General features: G+C 36.4%; 2 protein-coding genes across 3 annotated transcripts; one reads left to right on the plus strand and one right to left on the minus strand.

Annotated features, from left to right (window-relative positions):
• Window positions 1-1,764: 1,764 nt before the first annotated feature.
• On the plus strand, window positions 1,765-3,561 carry LOC113356606 (homeobox-leucine zipper protein HAT22-like). The gene is made up of 3 exons (XM_026599780.1): window positions 1,765-2,674; window positions 2,786-2,865; window positions 2,980-3,561. Exons 1-3 carry the CDS (start codon window positions 2,156-2,158, stop codon window positions 3,287-3,289), a joined length of 909 nt encoding a protein of 302 aa, XP_026455565.1. The 5' UTR covers window positions 1,765-2,155; the 3' UTR covers window positions 3,290-3,561.
• Window positions 3,562-5,047: 1,486 nt separating this feature from the next.
• Window positions 5,048-11,622, minus strand: LOC113356607. 2 transcript variants are annotated; one of them, XM_026599782.1, is made up of 14 exons: window positions 11,203-11,622; window positions 11,033-11,092; window positions 10,878-10,937; window positions 10,739-10,789; window positions 10,012-10,349; window positions 9,789-9,924; window positions 9,357-9,691; window positions 9,131-9,266; window positions 8,699-9,033; window positions 8,425-8,584; window positions 7,740-8,104; window positions 7,421-7,598; window positions 6,676-7,182; window positions 5,048-6,434 (listed from the first exon to the last, which is right to left on the minus strand). In XM_026599782.1, exons 1-14 carry the CDS (start codon window positions 11,290-11,292, stop codon window positions 5,328-5,330), a joined length of 3,858 nt encoding a protein of 1,285 aa, XP_026455567.1. In that variant the 5' UTR covers window positions 11,293-11,622; the 3' UTR covers window positions 5,048-5,327. The 2 variants fall into 2 exon arrangements, with proteins under 2 accessions (XP_026455567.1, XP_026455566.1); XM_026599781.1 differs by having other exon boundaries at window positions 6,676-7,212; window positions 11,203-11,620.
• Window positions 11,623-14,024: the final 2,402 nt, after the last annotated feature.

A 14,024-nucleotide genomic window follows, 5' to 3' on the forward strand; every position in this document is an offset into this window, starting at 1 on the left:
AACCAAAGCATTGGGCCTAGACAATTTAGCTCTGTACTTTGTTATAGGCTTGGTATCCTGTTATTTGACAGTGGTAGCACTTGCCCCAGTTGCAACAGGGAGACGAATATCTTTGGGGACCACGCTTTACATTGTGTGAGTGATGTTGAGCTTAAGTTCCGTCTTGATCTTGTTCGAGATGTTTTTGCTGACATCTGTTATAGAGCGCGTGTTTCGGCAAGGAAAGAGGTGTCACTTGGTTTGCAACCTGCAGATCTTTTGGTATACAATTGGGAAAACGGTCGTGCATTGTCCAATGCAATCCCGCGTAAACGCAATAAGCACCTTGACAAATTCAGTACCCATGGCTTTGGGTCGAGAGTATTTTTTTTTTCTTTTTTTTGACGATCAGCAGCGGAATCGAACCCCTAACATATAACTTTGGAGTTTAAACCCTGGTCAACTGGGCCAATCCCGTTGGTTTTGGGTTGGGAGTTTTGAGGTTCACTACTCTTGGGGAATTGGGTGAAAATACTATTAATTTTCTAAAAAGACTGAGAAATTATATTGCCAATTATGATGCCACGGCTAATTAGGTTATTTTTTTCTTCTTCCACAGATTAGACATAGTTATTAAAAAGAAATCGGTGCCCAGCTTGTTGCTAAGTTACCAGTCATTTTCAAGCACTCTATTATATACTCTCATTTATGATTAAGTGAAAAAATGATAAATTTACTGATAAAAGAAAGAAAAAAAGAAGAAGATATATTTGGATTCTCCTTGAAGAGCATGACTCGTGGGAAATTTCCTTCTTATCGTCCAAACATATACAACCAGCGTAGATATGTTATTCAGGAACCAGATTGCCCCTTAAATAGGTTATTAAGGAACCATAATAGGTTAATCGGGAATCATATTACCATATTCAAGATCAAATGGTAAATGCTAAATATTTAAAAGATATAATACATTTGTATTGATTAAGAAACCAAAACTGTATAATTAAGCGTTAAATACGACAATTCAACAAAATCTTTGGTAATGCGTATTAAATGATTGGTACATGGATTGCTGAATCGTCCACTCCATGAAAGGATCCGCGCCCAACAGTATCAAAAGCTATATACTGCTTCAAAAAAGGAAAAGCTATATATACCGGAGACTTTGCCAACAGTACTTGACTCGTAAAAGCGGTTCGATAAAGGATCGGTAGGACCGCCCAAAATATATAGGATACCAAGCCGAAATTTCTTATGGATCGGCCAAAGGGGTGTGGAATAAAATTAATTAAGGCCAAAGGACGTATGATACTGATTAATACGTACGTATAAAGATAGATATGATAAGATATATACGTACATACGCCCCACCAAAGGTACTTTGGAACAATCATGACTCAGGACTCAGGAGATGATATAATTGCCCCTAATCCAAGTAATAAAACTAGAGCAAATAAGGGAGCACAAGAAAAAGATGGTATCGTTAAATTTAGGTGGGAAGAGTGGTCAGTCAAATCATTCTCTCTGATGTTGGAGCATCTCCTCTATAATTATTGCTTCTTTGAATCCAACTACTTATAAGGTTCTATATGTATACACTATAGATCTCCTCCATGCATCAAAATAATTCAACCTTTTTTGCATGCCTGAGATTAGTTTTTCTCTGCTAGAGAAGGTTTTAAATGTAAGGAATTAAGAGTGAATAACAATTTTTTTGGAACATTTTTTAGAGAAAGGAGAAAATACAAATTAACTATTTTTCTAGGAGACGCAATACAAAATATATATTCCTACGGTAAGACTTTTTTTCATTCTTTTCATTTTCACTTAATTAAAAAAATTATGCGAAAGAATGAGAAGTACCGAACTAAATAAAAGAAGTATATAATAGAACGGGAGTTAGCGAGGAGTCAACCTATAATTCTCCACTTGAGATTCGATTTGTTTTGTTTTTTCTTTCTTTCCCCTTCTCCCTCCTCATTCACTCTTCCTCTGCTGATTAATAATCATATCTACCCACTTCATAACTCTTAATTCATTCTCTTTTTGCTCTCCAACATTTCTTCTTAACTCCTCCTCTTTATATCAATCTACATCTCTCTCTTTTTCTCCCCCCCTCTTAAACTTACATTGATTTCTCATTTCTTTGTTCTTCTTCAAGTACAGTTATCAGATTATGGGTTTTCAAGTTATTGATGGTGATGATAATCTTTGCAATATAGGTTTGGGTCTTGGACTAAACACTACTTATGATCAAAACGAATTGAAATCTCAAGATCATGCTGATCATGGAAAGGAACTTATTCGAAGATTCAAGTTAGAGCCATCAATATTAACATTAGGTTTTTCATCATCTGATAATAATAATCATCTAGTTGAAGCAGTAGACAGAAGGAATTATACTCCATCTTTATCTTCTCCTAATAGTGCTTTATCTAATTCTTTCTCTAATAATAATACTAATAGCAGTTTCAAAAGATCATCTCCATCATCAGTAATTAAAAGAGAGAAAGAATTGTTACTGGTAGTTGGTTATCATGAAGAAATGGAAGTTGAGAAAGTAGTTAATTCTTCATCAAGAGTTGTAGCCAGTGATGAAGATGATGAAGGTAGTGCAAGAAAAAAGCTGAGACTAACTAAAGAACAATCTTCTCTTTTAGAAGACAATTTTAAAGAGCACAGTACTCTTAATCCTGTATGTAATCTCCTTTTCTCACTCACACTTTTTACATATATTTTCATGTTATGGGTATGTGATTAGTCATTAAGCAGTTCACTTATGGAGTTCTCTTGGTTTAATGTACAGAAACAAAAACAAGCTTTGGCCAAACAGTTGAATCTAAGGCCAAGACAAGTTGAAGTTTGGTTTCAGAACAGAAGAGCAAGGTACGTATGTATGTATAATTAATTAGTAATGTTTTTATTAATTAATTAGTTAATTTACCTGATTTGGTTACAGTTAATCTTTATAATTAAATAATTGTTTGGTTCATTTGATAGGACAAAGTTGAAGCAAACTGAAGTGGATTGTGAGTTTTTGAAGAAATGCTGTGAAACTTTAACAGAAGAAAATAGAAAGTTACACAAGGAACTACAAGAATTGAAGGCCTTGAAATTATCACATCCACAGTCAATGTACATGCAACTTACTGCAGCCACACTCACTATTTGTCCATCCTGTGAGAAGATCGGTGGTGGTGGTGGTGCCGGGGACGGTACGGATGGTCCCGCCAAGAATTCACTTACTATGGCCCCCGGTAAACCTCAGTTTTATAATCCATTCCAGCAACACCCGTCGGCAGCTTGTTGAAGTCGCTAGTGGAACTAGTACTATGCAATACGTGCCCTGACGGCCTGACCCTCTCTGTTTTTTTGTTTAGGGTGTTGGGTTCGTTCTATATGACACTATGTATGAAATCTCCTTCTTATTTTGAATTTTCTTTTTTTTTGGTTTGTTCGAAATATATACTTAGATGTAATCTAACTAAATATTAATCTGTAACTATATAAAGAAGTTAAATGCTTAGTATTACTGTCACTTAGTATGATCAGATAATAATACAAATTTTATGCGTCTCAAAATCTCCATCTATATATACTTTACAGTTTTCAGATATGGCCGGTAAGGCAACAAAGGCAAGTGATTAGAGTTGTTGGAGATGACATAAATTCTCAGACTTGAGTGATTTCTACTTGCAAGACTTGTTGATTTACTTTTACGAGGAAGTTTCCTGGTGAAAATAAGGTTGTTGGATGGAGTTAATGATTTAGACTAATAAGAGACCGATCTATTTCCTTAATTCTATCATCATTTTCTTTTAGGTGTGAAATAAATTTGGTTGTTGGATTGGGAGGAAAATGAAAAGAAAAAGTGGGAGTTGATTTAGCTAGAGATTATGTGCATGATGAGAGGAATTAAAGATAAAGTGTACTGTAGGGTCTCTCAAGTGTGTGTGAGAAAAACGTCAAAGAGAAAGTGATGATTGTTCTTCATTATTGTTGTTTATATATTTAGAGAAGATGATGAAGTTAGCGTGTGGGGCAAGGTAAAGAAATGGTGTTAGGGAGTGCCATTATTGGATAAGCAGGTGGTCATAGTCATCCCTGTATGTGTGTCTGAACTCTCCATATATAGGCCATGCCTATTCTTTCTCTAATCTACTTAATGCTTGTCCTAATTAAAAAGATGATGATAATCCCACTAATTAATTATTAATCAAACGTTATTTGGAATGGAGGTTAACTTCCAGTTATGGCAAGCTAGCCAGTGATGATGATGATGATGAGAAAAGTTCAAAGTGAAAATCATTTTCATGGATGATTAACAGAATAAGCAGCAGCAGCTTTCAACTCTGTCAATGATGATGAATCTGCAGGTAATCATAAATCGGACAAACTTAAGCGGGTTCATCCAACGTTACAATCTCTTTTAAGCGGGTTTTAGTTAGGACGTGCAACACTACCTGCGATAAATCGGTGTACATAGCTTGGATATTGTGGTCGCGGACTCGCAGGTGATGATAAGTAGTGGGGATGGAATTGATAATGAAAATGATGAATGAACTTTCTAGGAAAGTACGTAACATTAGGACCCATGTAAAGTATGATGTTTGATGTCATCGTCTCATCTTCATAGTCATTTAAATCCACTTTTATTCGACCCACCAAGCAAAACTCCCTTTCCCATTTTATTTTTTTCTTCTTTTTGTGGGGAGTGTCTGTCTATCGCATGGTTTGCCGTAGATAAGGTACAGCTGCAGCATCAGCATCTACTAATGCTGATACGATACGACTGTACCGGTGATGCTGACTGAAACTGATTGCCAAATAGCCGAACTACAATTATACATTCGATTTCGGTTATATTTCGTTTATCTTACGTTTATTAGACGAACTAGAATTGTACTTCGGTTTTGTTTCGATTATCTTGCGTTTATTAGACGAACTACAATGATTAAGAGAAATTATTCAGTTAAGTTGCCACATTGTTACGTTTGCAAAGATTAACCATACAGATATGCAGAATTTATAGCTTGGAATGCCTTCATATTACAAAGAGAGCAAGAAATAATGTGCGGAGGTTATCGTATAAACACGAATAGATTAGTATTACATCTTTACTGATCGACTTATTTCTTTACAGTAGAATCGATATATGCATCACTTGACAGAAAAATTTAATGTACAATGCCACTGGCAAATGACAGAATAATTTTTCGAACGAAAAAACAAGGGTACAAGACATCATTTATTTAACATTTTCATGAACATTATGAACAACCCGGAGAGATCAGGACGTTACCTTATTAGATCAAAGAATTTAGATCAAAGAATAGTAGGAATATTATCTACAAATCAATAGTCACAACCAGTGGTGAATCACCTTTGTCAACAACAAACTTCTTAACAACTTTCGTCGAGTAATTCATGATTTCAATATCATATGACCCATGGAAGCCTCTAAACTTGAACTCTCCTTGGTCATCAATATGCCCATGGGCATTTGATAGCCACTCTTTCTTGAGTGCAAGGTACCTCTTACCTGCTTGGTTAACTTTACCTTCCGCATCAACCAAGTGTGCATGATCTCGACTCATGAAAAGCTCCCAAAATCCCCACAATACAATTCCTTCAACAGCAGGATGAGCAAACGCTTCACGGAGCATAACCTCCAAATCATCAGCCCTGACATAATCATTTTCCGCAGAGACGTCCAATTCTGTGAACCAAATTGGAAGCCCAAGAATTCCCAGCTTATCCAAGGCAGAACAGACTAGAGGTCCCACAGGATTATCAATATGCCCTTGGATTCCAATTCCCCCCACAGGTGCACCTTGCTCTTGCAAACCAAGAATTTGCTGAATGTATTTCTCTGGATAAGACCTAGTATCACATCCATCCTCCACATGATAATCATTCACAAAAAGAGATGCAGATGGATCAAGTTGGTTTGCATTTTTGAACATAAAAGACCTGATATCCTTTCCCAACCTATCTGGGAAGTAAGATCCATGAAGCATCTCATTGTTCACATCGTAGTGTCTGAATTTACCCTTGTAGCGTGTTAGAAGACCTTTTAGACGATTTTGAACCGCGGTCATTAGATCAGTGTTGTTCAACGATTGAACCCAAGGTTGGACATTGTATTGAACATCCCAGAAGATGCAATGACCTCTGACATCTATATTGTGCTTTGCGCATAAATCCAGTAGGTCATCAGCATCGTTGTAATTGAAGTTACCTTGCTGTGCCTCTGTCCAATACCACTTCAACTCGTTTCCAAACGCAGCCCAGTTGAAATTCTTTACAAAGAAATCAACAAAGTCTTCATTGTCTATGTTGGTTCTGCTAATGCATGTTCCGAAGGGGAAACTGTTTTGTGTTTGTTTGACTTTAACAAAGGTGTCTGAAGTAGGCGATCCAGAGAATTTCAAAACGACGTCACGTTTGCGTAACTGAGACAGCAATATAGAAAAAGTTAATAATCTGTACTCTATGTATCACAAAAATTATTAACCAAAATTGGCGGAGTGATAACTTTTGAATCATTGCACATCAAGTAATAATGCTCCATAACAAAAGTTGGCATATTGTGTATGAGTTTGTTACGTTTGTCAACACCAAGATGCAAGAGATGGCCACTGAAGGATAGTGTGAAACATAACAATTTCAGTTCTATAATGGAAGGAAAAGTACCTTATCCGTCTGCCTCTTTAAGTGTTTAAATCTTGCTCTCCTATCAACAGGAAAAATCTGAAGTCCTGCTATCATCAAGTCAATACCTGCAGAAGGACCTTGAATGTAAACCATAGTTTTAGAAGGCTGCTTCTCGACCCTAAAAGAACCCCCAATTTCATGCCACCGGTCATCCCCAATTTCAGTTTGACCCCCATTGACCCACTGACCATCAACACTAAGAGCAATATTCACATTTTGAGGGCTAGTTATTCCAGAACCAAGTCGAACCCAAGCAGACACTTGGTATGTTAAGTAGGTTTTCAGTTCATCAGTGATCATTTGAGCTGGCCCCATCCAGGTTTGTGTTCGGTTCGTCACAAGAATATAGCGACCACTTAGAGGTTCATAGGCTCCAAGGGAATCTCTTGCCATTTGAGGAAGTATACGAGGTGAACCAGTACCAATGGACAAAGTACATTGACCAAGTGGAAACCACCCATTTAGGCCATCATTAAGATTAGTGTTCTGAATTGCATTGACACCATAAAGCACATTCTTCAAAACAGAGGACAGATTTTGGGATCGGAGAATTGTTAGGTTCTAACAAGATAGATGATTATTACTGAACATTTAGATTCAAATTCAATCACTGGCAGAACTAAACGAAAACTGAGTCAAATAGTCAATCTATTTGAAATAAATAACTTTTTATCATTCCAACTTAAGTAAGGTGTAGTAAAAGGTCGATGTTACTATTACTAACCTTATTAGGTGGTCGAGGTGAAGGAGGCAGTTTTGCTGTATGTTTTATTAGGAAACTATTTACAAGAATGTCAGTTCCCGGAGGTGACCCTTCCAAATAAATGACTACCTTTGAAGGCGAACTGTTGAGAAGGAACTTCCCTTGCAACTGTACCCAGTTCTTATCAGTTGCCTGCAAGCTGAACAACAGGAAAAACTTTGTTTCAGTGATTTGAGAAAGGAGACAAAAAAAATCCTTACTCTTTACGGTACAGGCAAGCAGCAGAAATACAAAACTTATGAGTTATCTAAAGAAATCAGAGAAATAGTAGAAAACTAACTTGGCAATGCCTATGTATTGGTCATGCTGGTTCGGTATTTGAACAAACAACGTTGCACGGAGATCGGCAGTAGTGACATTGTTCCCGAAAATCCGAACTACAGCATTTACCTCATAGGCAAGTTTCCGTTGCACCCTTCCAGTTATGTCCTGCTGAATCCCATTCCAGATCTGTGTTCTTTCCGTTGCAGAAGCAAAGTACCTTCCAGATGATGGAACTATTTTACCATCTCCCATGGATTCCTGTACGAGAATCTTACAGCTCCTTGCAGACCAATTGTTAAGGCCGTCCTCAAATCGAGGGTTCAGTATGATACTCTCATCTCTATTCTTATCTCCATCATTGAAAGGTTTAGCAATTTCAGGCTACACATGTAACAAACAAAGGATTTCAGTTATGAATCCTTCAAGACTATATAGCAAATCTTAAGAGGTCATACACCAATAGCCTACATCTCAAACAAATCCTCATGGTAAACATAGTTTGTGGAAAGTAAAGACACTCACAGCACATTATTTCCTTCATAGATAGGAAATCTTCAAGGCTTACACTCTAAATAGTGTTGGAAATCTCTAAGTACATTTTTATGGGACAGTAGATTAACTACCAAACATCCACAGCTTCTGATTATATATTAAAGCTCTAAGTTGAAGTCAATACAGCAAGAAAGGAAAAAACCTCGTACCTCACACTTGCTGACAATGTAGGAAGAGACTACAACAGAATCTATGAGTAAATCTACACCTGGATCAGGCCCTTCCAGAAAGAAAACCACTCTCTTGGGTATTGCTTCCAGGGTAAACGTGCCTGTCAAGCTTTCCCAACGCTCCTTCGACGCAGATGCTCTGTGAAAATGAACATCCATCAATCTGATTTCCTTGTAATTATCTAAGTGATGAACTTACAAATTAAAAGAACAGATAGAAACTGTAGAAACTAAAACACAAAGTTACTACTACCTCCCGATAAATAAGTAACTAGTTGAAGAATCTTCATTTTCGAGTTTTAAGGTAGCAATCACTTTAGAAGGTTCTTCATGGAAGCTTGAGACTCTAACACAGGCAGATACCGTGTAAGTGAAACCTGGTAAAACTCTAGTTGTAATATCCTGCTCCAAGCCTTGCCAGCATTCTTTGCGATTTGTAATGACAGCGTAATTTGAGCCTGTAATTGCTGATACTCCTTCAGGATAACCCGATTCTCTTGTAACAAGAAGCCCATCACAAAAATTGGGATGCCAAGAACTAAGTCCTCCAGAAAAGTCATGGTTATGGATGATGTTGTTGTCCGTACGCTGTTATTGAATGTACAAAAGCTCAGCCAAAGCTATTGACTATGCAGTAAAGCTTTTACCTAATGTCAACGAACCATGACAAGAAAAGAACACGTACCTCACACACAACAGAATCTATGAGTAGGTCTACACCTGGTTCAGGCCCTTCCAAATATAAAACAACTCTACTGGGCATAGTTTCCAGACAAAACGTACCCGTCAAATTTTCCCATCGCTCCTGAGATGCAGAAATTCTGCAACAACACATTCCAATCAATCTACTTCCTGTCTTTGAAGAGAAGAATATAAAACTAGAACAAAATAGAAGAGCAAATTTCTATTACCTCCCAACAAATAAGTAATTAGTTGGTGAATCTTGGTATTCTAGTTTCAAAGTAGCAACGACTTTAGCAAGTCCTGGAGGAGAGCTTGAGACTCTAACACAAGCTGAGACCTTGTAGGTTAGAGCCGGTGAAACTCTGCTTGTAATATCTTGCTCCAAGCCTTGCCAGCATTCTTTGCGATTTGTAATGACAGCGTAATTTGAGCCTGTATTTGCTGATACTCCTTCAGGATAACCCGTTTCTCTTGTAACAAGAAGCCCATCACAAGAATTGGGATGCCAAGAACTAAGTCCTCCAGAAAAGTCATGGTTATGGATCATGTTGTTGTCTGTACGCTGTTATTGAACGTACAAAAGCTCAGCCAAAGCTACTGACTATGCAGTAAAGCTTTTACCTAATGTCAATGAACCATCACAAGAAATGAACACATACCTCACACACAAGTGAATCTATGAGTAGGTCTACACCTGGTTCAGGCCCTTCCAAAAATAAAACAACTCTACTAGGCATGGTTTCCAGATAAAATGTACCCGTCAAATTTTCCCATCGCTCATGAGATGCAGAAACTCTGCAACAACACATTTCCATCAATTTAATTCCCGTCAAGAAAAGAAATATAAAACCATGACATAATAGAAGACCAAATTTGTATTACCTCCCAACAAATAAGTAATTAGTTGGTGAATCTTGGTATTCTAGTTTCAAAGTAGCAACGACTTTAGCAAGTTCCGGAGGAGAGCTTGAGACTCTAACACAAGCAGAGACTTTGTAAATTAGACCTGTTGAAACTCTGCTCGTAATATCTTGCTCCAAGCCTTGCCAGCATTCTTTACGATTTTTCGTAACAACATATTTCGATCCCGAGTTTGCTGCTACTCCTTCCAGATAACCCGATTCTTCCGAAACAACAAATGCATCACAAGAATTTGGGTGCCAGGAATCTAATCCTCCAGAGAAGTCATGGTTAAGGATGATGTTGTTGGCAGAACTAATCTATTAATCCAAAAAAAGAGAGTAAAATGAATAACTTAAAAAAAAAATAGAAGTATAAACAAATAACTTATAAAACTCTAAGTAATCACAACATCTTCCAGAAATAAATTAGCACATTTCGCCGAAGTTCAATTGTTAGCGAAGCAATTAGGTTTTTCTCTTTCTCAATTAACCTCATTTTGTTTCTAGTTTCATGGAACAGGATGGAAACATAAGAAGTCTCAAAGAAAAGTGTGTATGGAAACAAAACCCGATTGTATAAAACTCAAATGCAACAACATTTGGTTTGTCATTTCATTGGCTCACTTTCATAAGAAAGAGCCCATAACACCATGGAATGATTTTTCAAGAAACATATAGAATCCAAGATGGGGAGAGTACAACACTACCTCCAAACTATTGTTGCTTGATTGTGGGTTCTCCTGAATTTCTCCGATCTCCTAATATGAACACAGATTAAAAGAACCATAAGGTTATGAACTCTAGGAATTCTGATACACTATGAGATAGATAGATAGAGAAACCCACCTCAGAATTAGTATTGTCTGCATTGCTTAATTGTGGTTGCTCCTGAATTTCTCTGATTTCCTATTATAAACAAAGATTAAGCTACCATAAGTTTATGAACACTAGGAAGTTAGATACAGTACGAAATAAATTGAGGGAAAATGAGAGAAACCCACCTCAGGTTTAGCATTGCCTGCATTGTTGGCTTGTGGGTTTTCCATAACTTCTTTAGATTCCTGGTGTAACAACACAAGAATGAATTCAACAACAAAACAAACAAAAAATAGGCATTAAAATCACTAGTCGACAGTGAGAGAGGAGAGACAAAAACGGGAAGGGGTTTTACCTGCAAATGATCCTTTTGTTTAAGGGGTTTTGTTCTTCTTCGAGATTTAGAAGATGGACCGATGAAACAACAAGCCGCGAACCTCTTCATTTTTATAGGTTGTTGTTGGAAATGCGTTTGATTTGCAGTGAAATGTACGAAAAGAGCGGGACTGGACCTAATTCAGTTTTCTTATTTGCTACTACTAACTAAGAGGATTATATGCTAAACAAGTAATCGATTGTATTGCCTTTGAATTTTGTCTATCGTTTCTTTTGTGAGTAAATAAAACTCCAACTCCTGAATTAGTGAATTTTGATCTTAACTGAAACTGAAATCCAAACTAACAACTATAAATAGGTTATAGACCACCATATTTCCCTTTCTTTTTTTTCTCTTTTTTTTCTTTTTCTCTTGTTCTTTTTGTTGATTTTGATTTGTTTATTACTTTGTCCTGCAGTCTTGGGTAACCTTTACTGCACCTACACCTGCACCTGAAATAGTGAGGAGGGTTTGGTTACTTTGGTATCAGTTTTTCTTTTTCAGTTTCTTTTTCTTTTTCTTTTTCCTTTTCTTAGATTAAAAAGAGTTTTAGCAGCTCAGAGGTTATAGTGTTATGCGACTATGTCCATTGTCTGTACACACTGTGGGGCTAACACTATCTGCGACTCGGTCCCTGATTTGGTCCGGGGCAGATGTTAGTCCGTTTTTTTTCTTTCTTTAGAGTCAGATTTGACGCGCGATCTAAATCTAAATTTGATCTAACTCTTGATTGAACTCATTTGGGTATGGTAATAAAATACTCTGACTCATGGAAACAAATCACTAACTCATATTTTTGAGTCAGATGAGTCAGATCCGACTCAAAAAACAATCATATTGAGTCAGATCCAGATGAGTCAGGTGATTTCAGTCAGATCCAGACGAGTCAGGTGAGTCAAGAGAAAACAAACAAGGTGTAAGTTGCACGTACCCGTCTAAAATAATCACGTGTCTGTGTAATACGCTCATCTCCATGTCAGATACATTGCTGACATTAGATCACATATATCACACACTACTTTAATATAAATATATGTAAATTGTCCCTAAATTTTTTGTATGTGTAATTCATTGCTATTAGGGCTGCCCATGGTTCGGTTTTCAACCCACACCGTGTCTGTCCAAACCTATAGGAAAACCAAAAAAATCAGAGACCGAAAAATCCAGAAACTCAAAAACTGAAAAACCAATTCTAGGTGGTCGGTTTTGGATTAACGTTACAAAAGAACGAAAAACCCAAAAAAAAAACGAATAAACAAAAAAATTTGAGAGCAAGTACTAAAAAAACCAATAAAAAACAGAATAATATATAAACAACTTTCCATCATAGTATAATATATTGCTTGGAAAAAAAATCAGAGTACATAATATATATAAATTTCAGTAAATATTCCCATAAATAAAGAAAGTTTGATTAAAATCAAAGCTAATATTGAATAATATGTCAGAGCATTGCTCGGTCAAACTCACAAGTGTTGTTATCTTAAGCTTTGTCAAATTTAGTTGTCAAAAGTATATCTTGATTTATAGTCTACATTTAGTCAGTCTCGGATTAGGATAGAAGTGTGTAGTTGAGATTCGGATATCACTGTGTTCTATTGTTTGAAAGCGAAGATCAACAGGAGCTTTGGAAAACTTCAACATCAAAAGGTAAGTGAATATTGAACCACATATATCTCAAGTGTTCACCTTTTTATCTTTGAGACATTATCGCATGACTAAATTAGACAGTACATGCATATTAAAAATTTCGAGTCAAGTTTATCTTGAATATCTTCTCGAAATATAACTATATAAGCTTAAGAACATTTGTTCATACTTGATGAATTTGGTTTGGAACAATTTATTGTTTATAACCTAATTATTATTCAAGATTTAATCATTTGAAATAGCCTGGAATAGTGATATGTGTCATTGATATTATTCGGGAATGCTTCTTATTGATTATTAGAGAGATATAAAACTACAGTTAATCTGGATATAGGACAGTATGCATACCAGTTTATATACTGGGAGAACTGTTATAAATCCATAGTCGTGGTATGTGTACCCAGAACACGTACCGGTATGGATATAGTGCGGCAGCGACTTTTTGGTACGCATACCCGGTATCCATACCTTAAAAATTTTGTTGATCGTGAACTAGGATAGGTACGCATACCTAGTATGCAAACCGAAAAAGATCTTTTGGTTTCAAAACCAAAATAGGTACGCATACCATAAAAGATATGTGACTTCCTGAACTCGTCTTTGTCTTAAGGATATCCATACTCGGTACACGTATTATGACAAGAACATTCATGAACAGGTACAATACACGTACCATGTACACATAATTACCCTGTCAAATAGTTTCAGATGCATCAGAATTATTTATATGAGATAATCAGCATTTGAACAACTCTCTAAAAACACTATCAAGACATTTTTGATCATATTTGTGATTTCAAGAAAAATCTTAAAGAGTTATATGAAAATGGTTAAGCTTATCTTTCAATTGGCTAGTTTCGGCTAACCTACATGAACAAGTCATTGTATACGGTTCGGTTACGGTTCATCCTAACCAAAGTGTGTATTCTACTACGTTAATCTCAAAGTCAAGTTTTCATCTAACAACGATTATTGACTGCTTGGTTACAAAGTTATCTTAGCTTAAAACTAAAGCAACCTTGACCTTGAAAGTTTATAAAAGGAGAACCTCAAACAACTAGGATCTTTGAATCCTGACACTATTCTTGTGTGTCCTAGTTGTAAACTAGAGTCTTCCTTTCCTTAAAACCCTTTTAGAGTTTAGCGACTAA

This window comes from Papaver somniferum, chromosome 3 (genome assembly GCF_003573695.1).
Source record: "Papaver somniferum cultivar HN1 chromosome 3, ASM357369v1, whole genome shotgun sequence".
Taxonomy (NCBI): Eukaryota; Viridiplantae; Streptophyta; class Magnoliopsida; order Ranunculales; family Papaveraceae; genus Papaver; species Papaver somniferum.

Coding starts and splice junctions, on each gene's coding strand:
- LOC113356606 (XM_026599780.1), top strand. CDS start 2,156: ATGGGTTTTCAAGTTATTGATGGTGATGATAATCTTTGCAATATAGGT. Junction 2,675..2,785: donor AGCACAGTACTCTTAATCCT/GTATGTAATCTC, acceptor TTTAATGTACAG/AAACAAAAACAAGCTTTGGC. Junction 2,866..2,979: donor TTTCAGAACAGAAGAGCAAG/GTACGTATGTAT, acceptor TTCATTTGATAG/GACAAAGTTGAAGCAAACTG.
- LOC113356607 (XM_026599781.1), bottom strand. CDS start 11,292: ATGAAGAGGTTCGCGGCTTGTTGTTTCATCGGTCCATCTTCTAAATCT. Junction 10,350..10,738: donor CAAGCAACAATAGTTTGGAG/GTAGTGTTGTAC, acceptor TTGGATTAATAG/ATTAGTTCTGCCAACAACAT. Junction 7,599..7,739: donor CAATACATAGGCATTGCCAA/GTTAGTTTTCTA, acceptor CCTGTTGTTCAG/CTTGCAGGCAACTGATAAGA.